The sequence below is a fragment of the Patagioenas fasciata genome, chromosome 3, assembly GCF_037038585.1.
Source record: "Patagioenas fasciata isolate bPatFas1 chromosome 3, bPatFas1.hap1, whole genome shotgun sequence".
Classification (NCBI taxonomy): Eukaryota; Metazoa; Chordata; class Aves; order Columbiformes; family Columbidae; genus Patagioenas; species Patagioenas fasciata.
In genome coordinates this window covers 118,030,607-118,050,376 of record NC_092522.1, presented here as the reverse complement: position 1 = coordinate 118,050,376, position 19,770 = coordinate 118,030,607, and the positions used below count along the sequence as shown (strand labels likewise).

General features: G+C 38.0%; 1 protein-coding gene across 3 annotated transcripts in view; it reads left to right on the top strand.

Annotated features, from left to right (window-relative positions):
• Positions 1–19,770, top strand: part of ITSN2 (intersectin 2) — an 86,055-nt gene that overhangs the window by 41,723 nt on the left and 24,562 nt on the right. For 2 of the 3 annotated variants that reach the window (XM_065833248.2, XM_065833250.2), the window contains exons 9-27: positions 195–258; positions 1,718–1,855; positions 1,972–2,057; positions 2,873–3,135; positions 3,842–3,991; positions 4,223–4,363; positions 5,156–5,243; positions 5,853–5,992; positions 6,869–6,949; positions 8,720–8,856; positions 11,092–11,534; positions 12,617–12,738; positions 15,160–15,335; positions 15,626–15,770; positions 16,259–16,464; positions 17,310–17,374; positions 18,280–18,446; positions 18,747–18,792; positions 18,980–19,101. In XM_065833248.2, coding sequence (XP_065689320.2) covers positions 195–258; positions 1,718–1,855; positions 1,972–2,057; positions 2,873–3,135; positions 3,842–3,991; positions 4,223–4,363; positions 5,156–5,243; positions 5,853–5,992; positions 6,869–6,949; positions 8,720–8,856; positions 11,092–11,534; positions 12,617–12,738; positions 15,160–15,335; positions 15,626–15,770; positions 16,259–16,464; positions 17,310–17,374; positions 18,280–18,446; positions 18,747–18,792; positions 18,980–19,101 — 2,780 coding nt within the window. The remainder of the gene's footprint in view (positions 1–194; positions 259–1,717; positions 1,856–1,971; positions 2,058–2,872; positions 3,136–3,841; positions 3,992–4,222; positions 4,364–5,155; positions 5,244–5,852; positions 5,993–6,868; positions 6,950–8,719; positions 8,857–11,091; positions 11,535–12,616; positions 12,739–15,159; positions 15,336–15,625; positions 15,771–16,258; positions 16,465–17,309; positions 17,375–18,279; positions 18,447–18,746; positions 18,793–18,979; positions 19,102–19,770) is intronic. The other variant, XM_065833249.2, reaches the window with a different exon arrangement.

The following is a 19,770-nucleotide window of genomic DNA, read 5'->3' as shown; positions in this document are numbered from 1 at the left end:
AATACTTACATTTTTGTTGTGTCCAGGTTGTAATGCCTGTCATTAAGCCTGGAAGTAATGCCAACTGTCAGCCACTGATGAAAATGGATTAGATTAATATTAAAAATAAACATGCCCCAGTTCATGACCTATTTTTTGCTACATGTGAATCTTTGTTCAAAGTATTTATTCAAATCTTTTATCTTTTCACTAAGGATTTCAAGCAAGGAATGCCCTTCTGCAATCAAATCTTTCACAGACTCAGCTGGCTACTATTTGGTAAGTTTTGTAACTGGTTATGAAATCAACGAGTTTATGGTGTTAAGAGAGGAAACGTACTTTATTTAATAAAACAGTAACGAATTACCAGTATTTTCTACTGTATTCATGGTAATTACTGTAATAACAGGACTGTTATGTGTGAATAGTGCTGGTCTGCGAACATAATAAAAATCTGATTTCATCATCTCCTGCTTTTGTTTTTCACTGTGGTTTGTATAGGCGTGATTTTTTTTGTTGTTGTTTTGTTTTATCATTTCCTTTTGGTTTTAGTGGGCTTTTAAACTGCCTTTGTTTTTTTAACGAACAGTTACTTTATTAAGCATTTCACTGAAGTGCAGTCTAAGGACACACTCCTGCAGTTGTATCTTCATAGACAGCTCTTTGAGAAAGGTTTCTGCTTTCTTGCCTGCATCTCTGGAAACATTTCAGAATTCTCCCCCTCCTCCAGCTGTGTGGGAAGCATTTTGTAGACTGGTGATATGGTTGTGTGTTCTCCTTTAGGGGGGTAGGTGATCCTTTTCCTACCTGTTGCAGGGTGCTCTGGGGCATCTCACATCTTCCCTGCCCCGTCGAGGAGACAAAGGGAAGAAAGAATTCTATGCAAAGGTTCACGTTGTAGAATTCAATGTTTTATATAATGTTTTATTTTGCTTTAAAAAATAATAATAAAAAAAAATAAAAAGTGGTTTCTAGCATTTTGAGCTGATTAAAAACAGTCTTGATTATCTTCCCAGCTCTTTTCTTGGTGGTGCAATAAATAGAGAGATGTCTCTTAACCTTTCATGTCCTTTTTTATATTGTATGGAAACATCTGACTAGCAGTACATTATTAAACAAAATAATATCTTCCTTCATCAACTATAGAATCATAGAATCATTTCAGTTGGAAGAGACCCTTGGGATCATCAAGTCCAACCATAACCTGACTCTAACACTAAACCATGTCCCTAAGAACCTCATTTAAATGTCTTTTAAACCCCTTCGAGGATGGTGTCTCCACCACTGCCCTGGGCAGCCTGTTCCAATGCCTCACAACCCTTTCTGTGAATAATTTTTTCCTAATATCCAACCTAAACCTCCCCTGATACTTGAAATATGAGGCCATTTCTCCTTGTCCTATCACTTGTTACTCAGGAGAAGAGACCAACCCCTTCCATGCTACAACCTCCTTTCAGGCAGTTGTAGACAGTGATAAGGTCTCCCCTCAGGCTCCTTCTCTCCAGGCTGAACAGCCCCAGTTCTCTCAGCTGCTCCTCATATTCCTGTTATTAATCCTATTAATTAATTAATTGTCATTAATTGTATCAATTCCTGTTATTAATTGTCGCTGTTTTCACAAGAACAGTTCACAGGAATTCTGTTTTTAAAATGGTTTTTACAGTCAGTTGTTTCAGCTATCATTCGTGAGTGATTGCGATGTTTGGTTGTAATTATGATTGCTGTTAAAACTCCGCAGGTCGCTGGCTGATATCGATGGAGATGGGCAGCTGAAGGCTGACGAGTTTGTGTTGGCCATGCACCTCACCGACATGGCCAAGGCTGGGCAGCCTCTGCCCCTAACTCTGCCCCTTGAACTGGTTCCACCTTCTTTCAGGTATATCACTGAGGGCAGTGAAGCATAATATGCTTTTAACTGAAGTGTTTTAAACAAAGAAAATAACTGTGTTATTTCTCTAACAATAGTGTGTTGGGTTTTTTTTTGACCTCCAGGAGTGGAAAGTACACTGAAAATATAAATGGAACTCTGCCATCTTACCAGCCTGTGCAAGAGGAGGAGCCACAGAAAAAACAACCAGGTAAAACAGAGTTCATGTTCTTAATGTATAGGGCTGTCTTTAAAGGGCACTGAAACCTTTAGAAAGAGGAAGACATAATCAAATTCCTAGGGAGCTAGATCCCTTTTAACTTGGATGGTAGGAAGGTTGTTAAGTGGATGTAGCCAGCCAGTGCATCTAATAAAATTGAGAATGCAGAGATAGGGGCTATTTTTAGCTGTAGGAAAGGGAAAATGTGCTGATTAATAATGTATTTTGGAAAAGAAATCCTTCATGGCCAAATACTGGCATGCTACTGCAATTTTTTTTGAAGTTGAAAGTTCCTGGCATTACTGTGTCCTGGACACTTTAAAAACAAGGGGTTGCAATGCAGTTTAATTCTCTGAAAACCAGTTCCTGTTTCCACGTAACTTAGATTCTGCTCTTGACTCCCTCATGCTACCAACAAAGGTCTCTGTGCACACTGCAAGACACAACTTGCCTCTTTTTTTGGAAAGGTGCTTGCTGGGAGCCTAAATCATTCCTTTCTATCTCTCTTTATCCTGTACTGCAGTAATTGAGCTTGATCCTGTTTTGTTTTCTGCTGTTTATACCTCCAGGAGCTCTTAGGGAACACCCTTAAAACCTAAGCTCTTTCTCTGTGTTAATGTTTTTTGCACAGTGGAAAACCTGTTTAACAGAAGACATTCTTCTCCTAGCATACAAAAGCTGTTATTTTATGTTTCCTCTAAAATTCAAGTAGTTTTCATGATCAGTTTAAAATTACAACTATTTTTTTTGTTGTTTGAGAGGAATGTTTTGCGCAGGACAGAAATAACTACCTTTCCTTATTTTAGTGACTTTTGAGGACAAAAGGAAAGCCAACTATGAGAGGGGAAATATGGAGCTGGAAAAACGCCGTCAGGTCCTGTTGGAACAGCAGCAGAGAGAGGCTGAACGTAAGGCTCAGAAAGAAAGAGAAGAACAAGAGCGACGAGAGAGGGAACGTCAGGAACAGGAACGGAAAAAACAACTCGAAATGGAAAGGCAGCTGGAGAGACAGCGCGAGTTGGAAAGACAGCGAGAAGAAGAAAGAAGGAAAGAAATAGAAAGGCGGGAGGTTGTTTTCTTGAAGTTGTTTTTTAGTTCTTTAAGGAATGTGTACATGCTTACAGTATCCACTTGACAGAGTGTTCAGCATTGGAATGCTGGCTTTGGTTCTCTCTCCTCACATGGCCACTGGCATGTTGTCTTGGAGAGAGAACATCATTTCTGCCTGAAAATGTTGCGCCTGTTATAAATGAAACAAGTGTTGGTGTAGATGGAAGTTTTCAGATTCTTCATAGGACAGATAAGATTTCCTTGGACAGATTTCTTGGATTTCTGCAAAAATATGTGTACTGAACGAGATTGTACAGAATTCATAATTGATAATATTTTGACAGATGAACTTGAGCCAGTTTGCTTCTACTGGGTGTCGCAGTGCATGCATAAGACTTGCATATTTTTTTGCAGTTCTGTGAAATACTTGAAGGAGGTTATGAGTAATATCAATCCACATGCTCATTTATGGGCAGTACTCTAAGATACACAGGTTTTCTGTCTGAATTATGTAGCTTTTCTTCATCCAGAGTTAAGAGCATGGCATGAAGAATCTTACAGGATTGGTTCTTCCATTCTTTGCTGAAGTGTATAGGAGCACTTTAACAAAAGACAACATGATGTGTTGCTGTTATGCTATTTAGATATAGAATACATTATATTAAACCATGATCTCCGTGTTCTGCATCTCCATTGTGATTTAAGGTAATGTGACTTTTCTGCAGGCAGCGAAACAAGAACTTGAGCGCCAGCGACGGTTAGAATGGGAGAGAATTCGTCGCCAAGAACTTCTTAATCAACGTAACAGAGAACAAGAAGAAATTGTCAAGTTGACCTCTAAAAAGAAGAGCCTTAATCTTGAATTAGAAGCCCTGGTAAGACAGAAATTTGCACTATACATGTTGAAATACAGTATTTTAAAGTACGCAAATCTTAGAATCTACATTAATGGCCCACCAGGAGTTTCACCCTGCTTTGCATGAGCAACCTAAAGCAGATATTTTGGGTTGTTTTAAGGAATTGATCATGAACTAATCGCCCACAGATTTAGTGGAGAAGTGTTACTTGTTGTATGTGGTATAATTTCTCTTTTACTTTCCTTCTAGACGGACAAACATCAGCAGATCTCAGGCAGATTGCAAGATATTCAAAACAAAAAGCAAATTCGGAAAACTGAGCTGGAGGCATTAGATAAGAAATGTGACCAGGGAATTATGGAAGTCAAGCAACTACAACAACAGCTTCAGGTATGTGACTTTGTGTCCTTTACTACTTATTCGGTGTTTCGGGAATGCTGTACATAATTCATATCCATAGGAAGGAATAGTGAATTGGTTTGATTACAGAGAAGAGAAGAAATGGGCAAGGCCATCAACATTGCAGAAGTTTTAAGTTTTATTTATGGTGTTAAAGAAATGATGACATGTACTACAACAAGCTCGTAGTTGAATGAGGACAGTGGTCAAAACTTCAGCTGTGCATATGTGAACCGGTAATAGTGACTTCTCTTTAATTATGAATTATTTTATGGCTTCAGACTGATTTTTATGAGGAATTTTTTTCTGTATGCAGAGCAAATTGGGCTTTGGGCCGAATTACCCAGATGCACTTTTTTTCTCTCTTGGAATAGCAAGACATGAATTATTTCAAAGCAGTTGACTGTTATAAATCATCCTCTACTATATTTTTATGTAATGTTCCTGCACATCAGGGAAACTTCTTTTCATGTTCCTGTGTGTCCCAGTTACTGTTTGATGTTGGGCTTGGGGCAGCCAAATGTTCTTATGATAATATTTACACTTTTAGCATGTCTGTTTTTGTTTTTCTCAACTGTGTTAATGTTTTGGGGTCAAAAAGCATTCACTTTTAATAGTGTTTATATAGAGAATGTGGAAGTCATTTTTTCCTCTACCCCATAATGATAACTTTCATCTATGTTTTCTTAATGTGAGTTGAAGTTATGTTTGACAATTCACCCTTTTTGCTTACCGATTTATAAACAATATTAAAAATGTCTTATGTTCTCTTCAAACCTACAGGAGTATCAGAATAAACTAACCTATTTAGTTCCTGAAAAACAGCTGTTAAGTGAAAGAATTAAAAATGCTGAGCTTGAAAACACTCACAGTAAGTGCCTGCAAATGTATTCTGTTTGGTTTGTGTTGCTGGCTTTTTTTTAGCACTTGTAAAAAAGGCCGAAGGATACACAGTTGTTAATCACACCTTAATTTTTGTATCTTTGGCGTTAGTGCCATCTTAGCATTGTCATCTGCTTTCTGTTATTTCCGTCATGTTCTAAATAAGAGGTAAACAAATATATTTTTGTGAGAAAGCACAGATTTTGCTTGAAACTTTTATGCAGACTATATGGCCTACAGATACTATTACACCTTGTATTCTTTTGGTAACATAAATTCAAGGGAGTTAATTTATGTAAAATCTACACTGGTTTTTACATCAAATCACATTAGAAGTCCATATCTAGAGAAACTCCTTATGAATTGGACTGATATTAAAAAAAACCCAACTTGCAAATTATTCTGTATATATTACATGAAATGCCTGTACATCTCAGGTGTTGGGGCCTTTTCTTCTTTGTGCTGTATACAAATAGGTAAATCAAGGAAATTTTGTGAGGAAAGAGATTGGGAGTGTGTGTATAATATATTAGGAAAATAATAAAAGAATGAGTGAAAACAGAAACCCTTATAAAATTGCTTGACTTGCCTTATGCAGGCACAGGACTTGGTTCAGTGCACAAGAAGTCCATAGAAAAGGAAGAATTATGCCAAAGACTCAAGGAACAACTAGATGCCCTTGAGAAAGAAACTGCTTCTAAACTTGCTGAAATGGATGCATTTAACAGTCAGCTTAAGGTACGTGCATTATCTAAACACTTAGTCTTACGCTGCTAAGCAGTATCTTGATTTTTCCATCCAGTCATAAAGATTGCTGGCACTTCAACCAGGCTTCCGTAAAACTTTCCCCAACTTCCAGTGTTAAATAAGAATTACCAGAAAACTTGGAGTAACAAAAATGCACTCTAAAGTATTGATAATGTACTAAAATTTGAATCTCTTGCTAATCATTGCTTTGCATGAATCAACTATTGCTCACTCTCAACTTTTGGCTGCTAGAATTCACGTTGATTTAGAACTAAATTTTCTCAGGCCCTTTTAAATTGTGTTATGGTACTGAGGTTAAATTTGCTACAATTTTTGAATTGCAGACTGAACATTTAATTTTTATTGAACAAAATACAGGGTTTCATAGTACATAATTCAGGATCTGATAGCAAATTTAGATGTTGTCCTAGAAGTAAGCATAGACCACTTATTTGTGTAGAAGTTAAGAAATATTGACCACTGGTACTGAAGGTGGTTTTGTTTCCCTAAAAATGCCCACAGCTCTTGAGCGGGGCAGCATGCACACACTTAACTCCATTTATTAATACCAGCTTACTCCCCGTGGCACTGATGTGAACTTTATTCTTAAGTAATGGATTTATGCTGAGCCATTGTGAGGGCTCTGCACTCTCCAATAAAAAGAACACAAAGAAAGATTCATAATCTTTTAGGGAGTTTCTTTTCTTTTTAAAAAAATGACTACGTAGAACAAGCATTTTTAGTTACTCGTTTGTTGCATGGCTTGCTGTGTTCAGTGGCTGCATCTACCATTTAGTTTTCCCTAAAATATATTTTTCGAAATACGGTGCAAAGATTAATTGGCTTTTTATCTGCCTTATCTTACAGTGTGAGAATATGGATGATTCTGTTCTTCAGTGCCTTTTGTCTCTGCTAAGCTGTCTCAACAACCTCTTCCTCTTACTTAAGGTTATTTTCTAATCTTTGGCTCTTTTTGGTTTTTAATTATTTCGCACTTTTTCTCTGCTTACCCTTTCTGTTTGGATGTACAACTTCTATTAAATATATTTTCCTAAAAGAAAATCAGTAGGTTCCTTTTTTTTTTTTTTTTCCTGCTAGCTTTGACATCCTCTGAAAGACTTAACGTTTTCTTCCATGCTTAGAAAACCAAACTGCAAAACAGTGATAGCCATTTTATTTCTTGACGTGCTATGTTTCCTCAGTTGTTTTACCCAGATATTTTCCGTTTCGGCTATGGTATCATCAACCAAAAAAATACTTTATTAGATGGAAGCGGTGTCTTCTCCCACCTTTCCATCTGTTGCTCTGTACTTGTCTCTCTGTGCCTGTATCCATACATCTTAGGCTCTAAGTCACGTTAATGAATTCCCAGTAAGTTTCAGTCTAGAAATAGCATTGATGCCCAGAATACGACATATGACATGGCAAACACAATGCTATTAAGCCTCCAGATTAACCCAGTACTAAAACCTACTCGCTGTTTTTCCTCAACACTGCTTTTGTCTGCTGGGGCCAAAAAATCTGACTTCTATTTTTTTTTTGTCGTTGTGTTTTCCCCCACATAAATTGTTCTCAGAATTACTTAAGTGGCCTTTCCCTTTTGCATAAGGGTTGTTCTGTCCTTGAATCAGAGATACAAGAGTTTTTATAATGCGATATTGTTTCCATAGTGATCCTCGGTTTCTATGCAAAGTGAGAAGAAAAGGTATTCTCAGCTAAATATGTTTGGGGAAAAGTAGTAGTCAATTGTCTGGTTTAGTTTGTTGCTACGCTGATGCAGAAATTGCACAACATCTCTTAGGCAACATGATTATTCTTAGAGGTGCATATTGGAGTGAGAATAGATCATTCTTAACTGCTCTACTTGCATTTATGAGATTGAAAAGTCAGGGTACACCTGTTGCGTTGCTCAGGGCATATCCATAGCATTCCTAAGAAGAAAATAATGTATCTTACAGGTGTTCTGTAACATGGTGAAGTACAATCTAAAGTAATTTGATTATTGTTGACTTTTTTTTTTCTGTAAATTCAATTATCTTAAAGGTTCATGCTGATTTTCTGCTCTGAAAAAGTTTAACAGAGGGAGATGGAATAGGAATGGAAGGATGTGTTTCAAAGAAAAAGAGTAAAACTGTGAAGTTTACAAATATAGGAAAACCGCAATCCGAGTTAGTGTCTTTAGGCTCTGGCTTCCCACAGTGGCAGGCCTGTTGGATATTTTTAGAAAGTTTGTCTGATTTAAATATGGGACTGATTATTCATCACAAAGGTGAACACCCTGCTGAAGGGACGTGTTTCTCAGGTTTGTGGTACTGTGTTGGTTTCCAGTTGAAGTCTGCATACTCATCAGATGTGTCCTGTAGTTGTTTAAAACACCCTTCATTGCCTTTTGTGTCCTTAGATAATGTTATGTTTGAACACTCAGTTTTGTATTTTCCCTTTTCCTCCTCTGTATTTGCCATTTCCAACAGGTGTATGATTTTTAAGGGCTTTTTGAAACCCTAAATTATGCCAAAGTCTTTGCAAACCTGCCGACCACTTTGATACTTCTGTTTATTTGATTTTCTTTACAGTGACCTCCAAGGACTATTAATAACTCAATATTACTTTGTCCATTTGTATTAAAACTTGGTTCACAAAGCATTAAAATGCCTGGATGGTTTTCTGGAAAGATTGGCTTTATTCTTTTTTGATGTACTTTGTTGTGTTTCCTCTAAGGACCTGAGAGAAAGCTACAGCATGCAGCAATTAGCCTTGGAGCAGCTCCACAGGATCAAACAGGACAAAATAAGAGAGGCAGAAAAAAGAAGAGCTGAACTTGCACAGAAAAAGCGACTGGAAGACGAGGCTGCAAGGTACCGTGTCTGAATGTATCAGCGTTGCAGCTTTTAAAGCAAAGTAATGCTGTGATGACTTTTAAGATGGTGATTATATTAAACGGGAAGGTTAATCGGTAAGAATGCATGCTAGTGAGTTGCCTAAGAGAACGTGTTTTATGTGGAGTACCAGTAATATAAGATGGTTTGAATTGCTCTTTCAAATCTGTTTTTTTATCTTCATTTTTTAAAAAAGAACTTGTAATTCAGATAAAGCAGGTAGTCACTTTTGCTAATAAAAATTTTAGCTCCTTTTATAGATAATCCTCATACATTTAAAATTCATTATATTTTCTGCCCTGTTTTGCTGACCTTCAAAAGATCTGACCTAGTTCCTTAAAAGCACTTCTGACTGAGTAGTTACTAGTTTTTTTGTGATGTATATTCAGTTGTGAAATTGATACTTAAGACAACAGAAGGGTCATTGACTGCTTAATTCCTATGTTGATCTTGAAAGCTGGATGAGTGAGCAAGCTTTGAGTTTTAAATTTGATTCCTTTTTAGGGAGAACAATGAGAACATTAAAATATGTTTGAAAGCATCTTCCTTTCACATTTATGGTCCTGATTTTGCTCAGCCCAGCCTTGTATCAAGCACTCAAACTTTTACTGTCCTCAGCTCTTGGTTTCTCATGGTGTTGTTCCCAACTAGTTTTATTTTCTCCTGTTTCATTGATTAAGAAACTGTAGTTTCTTGGGTTTGATTCTGGATTCTGGCCATCTTAAGCCACCACTCTGCTTTTCCTCTCTCCAGACCTTCTGGAGCAGCTGCCCATTTAGCAGCCCTGGATTAAATCACTGCCAGAGAGAAGGTGGATGGGTGCTCTGGGTGGGGAGTCCTCAGCTCTGGAATTGCTTTGATGTAGTAGTCTTGACTTTCCTTCTCATTCAGAGAATTGCTGTGTTTTGTCATTTTAATTTGAGAGAGATATTCAATTATTCATATTTGCTTTGACTGTTTTAAATGAAGCAGAGCCAGTGGCCTTGTGGTGTTTGTTGATTCATGGTCTTAACTCAGGGCAATGTTTTTCTACAAGTATGATTGGAATTTCATAAAATTCGTGACAGTCCCTTTAAGAGAACCTTATGCTTTATGTATAACAATGTCCTGTTAATTTTTCTGTTCAGTGTAGCTGTCTGATAGAGTAACAATGTTATTGCACAGCTCCCACTAGATGCTGTCACATGCTTGAAAACACAGTAAAATGACCATCAGATCAATGGACCTCCCACAGTGATTTGATGAAGCAGTCTCCTCTAGAATCATAGAATAGAATCATAGAATCATTTTGGTTGGAAGAGACCCTCAGGATCATTGAGTCCAGCCATAACCTGACTCTGGCACTAAACCATGTCCCTAGGAGCCTCATCTGAGTGCCTTTTAAACCCCCCCAGGGATGGTGACTCCACCACTTCCCTGGGCAGCCTGTTCCAATGCCTCACAACCCTTTCCGTGAAGAAATTTTTCCTAACATCCAATTTTTTCCTAATATCCAATCCAGGCTTGGTGCCTCCTCAATAACCACTTCAGACAGTGGCCCAAAGGGACAAGTCCACTCTTTTCAGAAGAAAGGTCTCAACAGCTGAAATATAATGGTTTTGAAAGGTGTTGAATTGGATAACAACTTCTTTGGAGAGATGAGGCACAGGATAAAATCTGAACAATTTCAGAGAATAGAGTCAGATTTGCAGATTCTGTCTGCTGAAGAGTGTGGCCATGGCGGGGATAAGCGTATTGAACTGATTACGACTGCTGAAGGCAAAAAAATAAAGCAGCAAACATCAGTATGCAAAGACTATTTTTGTAAATACACCACAGTGAAATATTGTTATTAATCTGTTTGGAATTCTTCGTTTCCAGTCGTGGGTACTACCTTGGCAGACAGCTTAAAACCACCTTTGTTCAGTTATTAGATCGTTTCTTGCTCATCAGGATGTAGGTGAGCAGAAGAGCTCGTGGAGACACCGTACAAATAACCCTGTGGCAGTGTTTCTATACCAAGAATTTTAATCCATTTTTTATTTATATGTGAAATATATTTGCACTCATGTTAAGACAAAGCATGGTCTCCTGTGGAAGCGTTTATCTTCCAGAGAGGAGAGTGATCAGTTTCGTAGACTCAGTTTTACTGACAAGTGCAGTCGAGTACTCTATGAACACAATCTCAATTATTTTTATATGAATATTCTCCTGCTTCCCATTCCTTTCTTTCAGGAAAGCAAAACGGGAGAAGGAGAACCGATGGCAGGAAAATATCCGAAGGGAAGAGGAAGAGAAAAAGAAGCGACTGGAGGAAGAACGAATGCAGGAAAAAGTTCAAGAAAAGCTAAAAGCTGAAGAAGCGGTTGCTCTGATGAGAGAAAGAGAAAATAAACAGCTTCATGCGGAGGAGGAGAAAAACAGGCAAGACACGATCTTGAGGGAGACAGAAAAACAAAGGCAGAGGCAACTGGAAGAAGACAGAAGAAAGCTAGAACAAATTGCAAAAGAAGCTGAGGAGAGGCGTAAGCAGAACGCAGAAATAAAGAAGATGAAAGATGTGACCAACTCTCAGGAGGTGGAGAAACGCACTTCTAAATTAAACATAAATGAGAAGTTTGCAGATCTGTTGAAACCAACAGAGGGTAAAAGTCTTAAGCCACCCTGGAAAAATGAAGGTAATCTTAGTCCGTTCGATTTTTGCTTTAGTGGTTCTTATTTTCCTGAGCGTTACTTCATTCTTTATGTGTACTATTGTTAATGTGACACGATGACAGGCTTATTGTCTAAAATATTATTTTTAAAAACCCCAAACTACAGCAGTGTTCCGTGTCTTTAATTACTTAAGAATCATCCTGTTAACTTAGTTTAGTTCTATTGGTTTTCAGCACCTATAACTCTGATGATAAATCTTCCAGTGATCATGGCCAACAAATTACAGATGCTGGAAACAGTAATATTTTAGCTTTTTCCTAAGGCCTGTGCTTTCTGGCATTAAAGAAGGATGCTAATATGGAGGAATTTTGTTCAATGATGAGTGTGGATGGGCAGGTAACGCTCAGCAAAGTGATTTATTAACATTGAAATCTAGTTTATTTCTTTCTTACTCAATGTCTTTTATGAAAAACAACTGAAGTCAACCTAACTTTAGTTGTGGGACTTTGAAAACTACTGATTTGCCAATATTTTCACTAAAGGCAGTTTTGATTAGTTCCATCCTTCATTAGTTCTCATCAGTTTTTATTAGCCACTTTTATCACTGAGTTCAGCAAGAACCAGATTATGGCAGTGCTGAAAGATAAGGCGTAACTGAAGTGTGCAGACATAAAACATTCACTGTTAGCAGCACCAGGTGTGGAGAACGTAGATGCAAAGAAAATAGAAATCATGGTAGTTCAGGTTTCTGAGTAAGATCATCACAACTGCTGCTGAACACTTACTGTTGTAGCAGTGTTATCTTTTCAGTTGGAAAATTATAGTTGTGTTAAATGAGACTATATTAAAGCACAGGCTTAGCCAGAGTGATGTGATGAGAATATAAGGATGTCATTTTTCCAGTGCATTGATTTTAATTAATGTTAATGCATTTATTTTATTGATACGTTTACTATGATTAGCATGTGAAATTCTTGCATGGGGTACATCCCATCAGTTGTTGTAGCTGTGTTCTCCTCTGATACTTGCATAGTGTCTTTGGAGCAAGAACAGTGCATTTCTTTCAGCTGTATTAAAATGGTAACTAGTTTTCTTCTGTTTACAGGCAATGCAGTTAATGTCCCAGAGTCTAGAAATTCAGTTGCCTTGGTAAATTACAGAGCTTTATATCCATTTGAAGCGAGGAATCATGATGAGATGAGCTTTAATACTGGGGATGTAATTCAGGTAAGATTTGCCATTGACGTTTAACTTGCAAAAGTCCAACCCTGTTTCCCCAGCCTGGAGATACAGCAAGTGTCAAAAGCATTATTTTGATGTATTTTAAGACTTACTCAAAATTTAAATGTGATTTTTTTTTAATTGTTTGTTTGTTTTGTTGGGGTTTTTTAAACATAAATTTAGGATTAGTTCAGCTAAAATCTTTCCTTGGATCTTACACATCCTAGAGGCATTGACAATCTGTTTAGAATAACAACAGTGAACTCTAAACATAAACTTTCTAAATTCAGTTCATCAAGAATGATGCAGCTGCTGCAGTTGATTGTACATGTGCAGGTTGGCATTTAAGTGTCTACTTGAAATATGAAATGTAGAAAATGGAGCCATAAATGGCTACATAAATTGACAAAATTATTAATGCCATTTCAATTCAAGTTAAACTTGTTACTTAGCAAGTAAATGTGAAAGTTTCTTCTGAATCTAATGTATTGTTAGCATAGACTTTTGCCTCTTGTTGGCTGGTCCTTTGTAACACTCCCTCAGAAAGATATCTATAGTAGTTTATTCTACATTCTTTGTAGCACTTTTCTGGATTCAGCTGAATTTGTGGTCTATAACATCACAGCAGGACCAAAATATTGGAAATATCTTCTGACTTCTCAGTTGAAATCTGTGCTGTTTCATGTAATTATATCCCTTGTCTGCTAACACGTTTTTGAAAGCGTGTGCATTCAGGTGGAATTGTGAAAACTGATTTACAACTGTGATAGTACAATTAATATATATGTATCTAATATAAAAGTACATATGGTTCCTTGTTCAGATTATAAGTAATACAGGCTGTTGATAAGGAAGAATTTAACAAGCAATGTGGTACAAAATATTTAAACACTTAAGTATTAGGCTTCAGTTTGAGTTAAACCGCAGAATCGACTGGATTGGAAAAGACCTCAGAGATCATCAAGTCCAACCCTTGGTCCAACTCCAGTCCATTGACCAGATCATGGCACTAAGTGCCATGTCCAATCTCAGTTTATAAACCTCCAGGGACGGTGAGTCCAGCACCTCCCTGGGCAGCCATTCCAATACCTGATCACTCTCTCTGTAAAGAATTGCTTTCTAATATCCAGCCTAAATTTCCCCTGGCAGAGTTGAAGCCCATGCCCCCTTGTCGTCTTACTGACCGCCTGAGAGACAGACCAATCCCCACCTGGCTAGAACTTCCCTTCAGGTCGTTCTAGAGAGTGCTAAGCTCACCTCTAAGTCTCCTCCAGACTAAACAAGCCCAGCTCCCTCAGCCTCTCCCCATAGGTCTTGTGTTCAACCATAGGTCTTGTGTTCAAAACATTTATTTATATTTTCAAACCAATGAAGCATGGAAGAGAGAACAAAGAGAAGTAGGTTTTGGTTTGGTTTCCTTCTCAGACATAATTAACTGTGTGATTTCACTACCAGTAACTGATTTTAGAAACAGGCTCGCAGCCACTGCCGCTGCCTCCTCTTTCTCCTCTTATACCTCACACCTCAGCTGAGCTAACTAGCTGATAGTATTTGGTGAGCTGCTGATTTTAGCTCATTTTGCCTAATTTGCAGCATAATGGAGACTTCAGTATTGCTATGAATATTTAAGGATGCTCTTGGCTGGGTACTGATCTCCCAAGTAACAAGTGATAGGATAAGAGGAAACAGCCTCAAGTTGCACCAAGGGAGGTTCAGATTGGATATTAGGAAAAAATTCTTCGCAGAAAGGGTTGTCAGGCATTGGAACAGGCTGCCCAGGGCAGTGGTGGAGTCACCATCCCTGGAGGGGTTTAAAAGACACATAGATGTGGCACTTAGGGACATGGCTGAGAGGTGGACTTAACTGTGTTAGGTTAATGGTTGGACTCAATGATCTTGAAGGTCTTTTCCAGCCTCAGTGATTCTGTGATTTAATTCTGTACTGAATTGTATAGTAAATAACAGGTTTTTTGGATGCGTTTTAGATGCAGTCAGATGACACAGTGATATCTGTGAGCAGAACTGTAGCAGTTGTTTTCATGTGCTGTCTGGCTTGCCAGCCACTGCCTCTTGACTGCCCATTTGACAAAATACAACACAACGCATTGTAGTTTTTTGGCAAACCAGAATGGCTCCGGGTATAGTCCATGGTCCCAAATGTGCATGTTTGGGGCCCATTTGAAGGACTATAATGACTTGGAGGCCTGTCTCCACCTGTGGCTGAAAACAGGGCGATTGCATCATTACCCTGTTTCTCAAACAGGGCAAAATCAGTTTAATTCTGGTAGGGAAGAGACTGAAAATGCTGATCCTGGTGTGAGTGCCGCTCATGCTGTTCAGTTCAGAGTGCCAGCGGGTGCTGACGCTCTAGAAACCCTGTTTGTTTCACGCTACTAATTTTATTTGTATTTGTCCTCCTGTCCGTAGGTTGATGAAAAAACTGTGGGAGAGCCTGGTTGGCTTTATGGGAGTTTTCAAGGACATTTTGGTTGGTTTCCATCCAATTATGTAGAAAAAATACCAGAGGGAGAAAAATCTTTATCTCCCAAGAAGGCCTTACTTCCTCCTACAGTATCTTTATCTACTACCTCAGCTGCTTCAGAGTGAGTTTAGTCATGTTTGTGTTAAAATCGCTTTTTTTAAATGTAACTAACACATAATGTGCTGTATATTTCATTTGGTGTTTGTTTTTGTAAGATAAATGCAGAAAACCTATTGAAGAACCTACCTGAAAGCCTTAGCCTGGAATTTAAGTATTTGATACTCTGCTCTGCATTGTGTAGAATATCTGGCTTATATATGTTTTAAGGGGGAAAAAAAGAAGTTACTCTGCTTGAGGTACTTTTGAAATAAAAATTGTGATGTGTTAAATACACTTGTATTTAATTTGCAGACCACTTTCCCCAAGTAAATCCACAGAAGAATCTGATTACCAAAACATACCTTTTTCTAGCCTGAATGTTAACACAGCGTGGCAACAGAAATCAGCTTTTACTCGCACTGTGTCCCCTGGATCTGTTTCACCCGTTCATGGACAGGTATGAGGAACTTTCTGAATTTTAGGTTGCCGTTAATGAAATTGATTAAAAACCAACAAACAAAACCCAAAGCAAAACAAATGAAACCACAGCTTTTCTAATACTGAGTGCACTGACCAGTCTAGAGAATGGAGAAACTAGTCTGAATTCTCCACTACTGTGCATTGGTGTAATTCCATGTATTTCCATGGACCGATGATCAAGAAGACTCATGCAGTATGTTTCATAATTCTACAATAATTTTCACCTGTAATTAGACACAAGATATTTCTAGCAAATAAGAGAGAGAGTTGAGAAATGGTTCCTTAGTCAACAGGTTGTACAGAGCAATGTGAAATGTTGACAACAAATTATTCAGCCAACACTTAGGAATGAAATTGCTTAGACTGCACTTAAAAAATATATTGCTGTTTGGTTGGATTTCATTTAACACTTGCACCAATTTGGGATAGTGTGGTCAGTCAACATCTCCACTTCTGTCTTAACAGGGGCAACCTGTCGAGAACTTAAAAGCACAAGCACTTTGCTCTTGGACTGCAAAAAAAGATAACCACTTGAATTTTTCAAAAAATGATATCATTACTGTCCTGGAGCAGCAGGAAAACTGGTGGTTTGGAGAGGTACATGGAGGAAGAGGTTGGTTTCCAAAATCGTATGTCAAGCTGTTACCTGGGAGTGAAATCAAGAAAGAGGAGTAAGTATGACTTTTGGTTTTGTTTTATTCAACAGTTTACTAAAAAAGGTGGTTCAGAGTGCAAAATTCTTGCAGTGCTTTAAAGTGCAGACTATAAATACTGTTTAAAATTTACACCGTGCCATTTTAGGCTTCTATTATTTCATTCTGGCAAAGGAAGTGGTGTTGGGCTCGCTACTGTGTTAACAGGCAGTTGTCCAATGCTGAGTGGTGTGAAAATCAGTGGTGTTTGATTATTCATCAAGTGCCAGACTTTGTTTTGGTTCATTACTGAGTCATATCTCTTGCAGTGTAGTTTCTTTCGACCTCTGAAGGTGCCAGTTTCTAATTGACCTACTAAGAACTGTAAGCTTGTAAGGCACATATTGCAAAACCAGTGTATTTTTCTTTACTTGAAAGGATCATTATGTCTGTTCTCATGCTGCAAGGTAACTCTCCAGGTAATAATTCAGAGTCTGGTTTCTGCTGGGATGGGCTGTACCATTGTATGTGAATTGTTCTTTTCATGTGTTATGATAAAAGCTCTTAGAAATCCTCTAGAATGAGAGAACTTAGACAAAATCTTTAATTTGTGATTCTTTTGGATAGCATAATTTGCAAATACATCTTGTCTTTCATCACATTACTTTTTAAGTGGTGTGCTCTTGGATGCCATTCATATCTTCAATATCAGTAATACCTGTCACCATTTGACAGTGAGGGAAGTCATTGCAATTAATTCAGAGGCAATATCAACTTTGAGAGAACCAAAGTGAGCTATTCTCTTCCTAATAACGAGATTTGTTCTTGATTGGCCTTTTTAATTACTCAAACATTGTGGTTGGTTTGTTTGTTTGTTTCTGCAGACCAGAAGCTATTTATGCAGCTGTAAACAAAAAGCCGAATACACAGTCCTATGCAGCAGGAGAGGGTAAGACAGCATGAAATATGCTGCTTAATGATACAGTCTCTTTCTGCTTAATGGCAGGTGAATAAGCCCGAGTATGTGAAAAGTTTCGGAGCAGGTCTTTTAACATTTGTCCAAAAGAGGCAGTGCAGATGTTGAGCTACTGTTAAGAGAATTCTAAAATTAGGAACTTCAGTAAAGCTTATAACTGAGCATAGGCCTGGATTTCAGGGTTTTTTTTAAGACTTTTGCTTGAGCATTAATTAATTTCTGAAAACTTAAATGTGTCTCATACCCATAAGCTGTTCTTACTGCTGTTTTGTACTGTCTCATGCTGTACTGTACAGACATGAGAAGGGACTTTTGGTCTCCCGAGTGTCGATCATTCTCCTTTAATCAGTAAGAAGCAAAGAAAACAATTACTACTGGAGAAAAATTTGTGGGAAGCACTTTCTAAGCCTTTTACTCTAGTGTATCTCCATGCTTCCCCAATTATATTTCAATTCCACTTGTGTTTTTTCATTTTTGCTGCGTTAGTCAAATAAGAAAGGTTTTAATCAGATTCAGGTGTCGAATATACACACTTGCTGTGAAACACAGAGGTGGGGTGGAATATTTAATGCAAGAGATGAGTTTCCAAGCTGTGGTCTACAGCAGGATGATCACCGGGTAGTAACTCTCACTGTGCCAAATTCATCTCTCTGTACAAAATCCTGTAATTCCTGTAATTCAGAGTCGGAAGCATGAGGCGAGATGTGAAAACAATCAGGCAAGTAGGAAAGTCGATTCACAAACTTGTAAAGACACGATCCGTGTTACCAACACACCAATGAATGCTGATATCAAAGATTCCTTGAATTGCACGTGACACACTTTCATCCTCCAATCTAAAACTGTTGTCTCCTTCTTTCTGTGTGCTGTTTGCACAGAGTATGTTGCGCTTTATTCGTATTCGAGCTCTGAACCCGGTGACTTGACGTTCACCGAAGGGGAGGAGATCCTGGTGACCCAGAAGGAAGGGGAGTGGTGGACCGGGAGCATTGACGGCCGAACTGGCATCTTCCCCTCCAATTACGTCAGACCAAAGGATCAAGAAGTGAGTTCTGATTCTGGGAATCAATGCATGGTGCCTTCTCTCAATTTATTGTATTACCGGTACTGATATCTAGCTCTTAGGAAGTGATTTTAATGTGCTTAACAGAAAAACAAAGCCTTGGTAGCTTGAGTCCTCAATCGGTGCTCTGGCCAGTGTGTCACTGTCTCTCTTCCTACAGGATGGTATTTTGTTAAATATGGGCTCAAAATCTCCATGAGCTTTTCTGTCCATATGCTTAAACTTGGTGTAAACTCTACCATTTTTATTGCACAGTAAAAGATGATTTTTGTGTCTTTGTAGGCTTCTAGTAATGCTGGCAAAACTGGAACAATAAATAAGAAACCTGGTAAGTGTGCGATAACATTTTAACATTTAGGATTGTTTCTTGAGTGACTATGAGCATTTAGGTTCATAGCAGTGTTTTAATAGTGGCTAATGTGCTTAGCTGCAAGACATGTATGTACCAGCATGTTTCTGTGAATTGAGTTCTTAGTGGAATGAAAAAATAACAAATGCAATTAATATATTTTCAGAAATTGCTCAAGTTACTACTGCCTATGCTGCATCAGGAACTGAACAACTTAGTCTTGCTCCAGGACAGCTGATACTTATTCTGAAGAAAAACGCTAGTGGATGGTGGCAAGGAGAGTTGCAGGTAGTTATTGAAAGAGAAATAATTGTGACTCTGTGAATGGCAAGGAGCTGATCTTGGGTTTAATTAAAGAAGACGACTAGTATAGTGTTTTAAAAGCTGGCTAGAAAGTTGCTTTTGTCTTGTATAAACCATATTTGGAGAAAAAAAAAGTTTAAAATGAAATCTTGGGTTGCTGGAGGGGTTGTTTTTTGGTTTTGAGGGGTGGTTTTTTTTGTAACAGAAGGTAGTAAAATTGTGAATGAACATGCGCGTGGGAGGAGGAAGAGGGATGTTGACAGTGAATAAATTGGTTAGGATTTAATTGGTAAAACATTACATTGTAAAATGATTCTTATGAAAGAACAGGAATTCTTGGAAGTTGGAGTTGGAAGCTAGTTTATTGTGAAGTGACGAATTTCTAGTCCCATGGGTTCAGAGGACTGATACGTGACATTCTTCTTAAATCATTGTTGATGTTTTGACTTTTGGAGCCCCATGGATCTTGTCCCTAACAGCCTTCATCTTTGCAACCAATGCAAAAAGTTCAGTCGTGATTGTATAATGCCTCTTTATTGCCCTTTTCTTTAGCTGAATCTAAAGCATTAGCTTAAATTTAAACATGTTACTTCCAATACCGAATGCTATTTCCAGTATTGGGATCAAACAGAAAAACAGTAAGTTCTGTCCTCT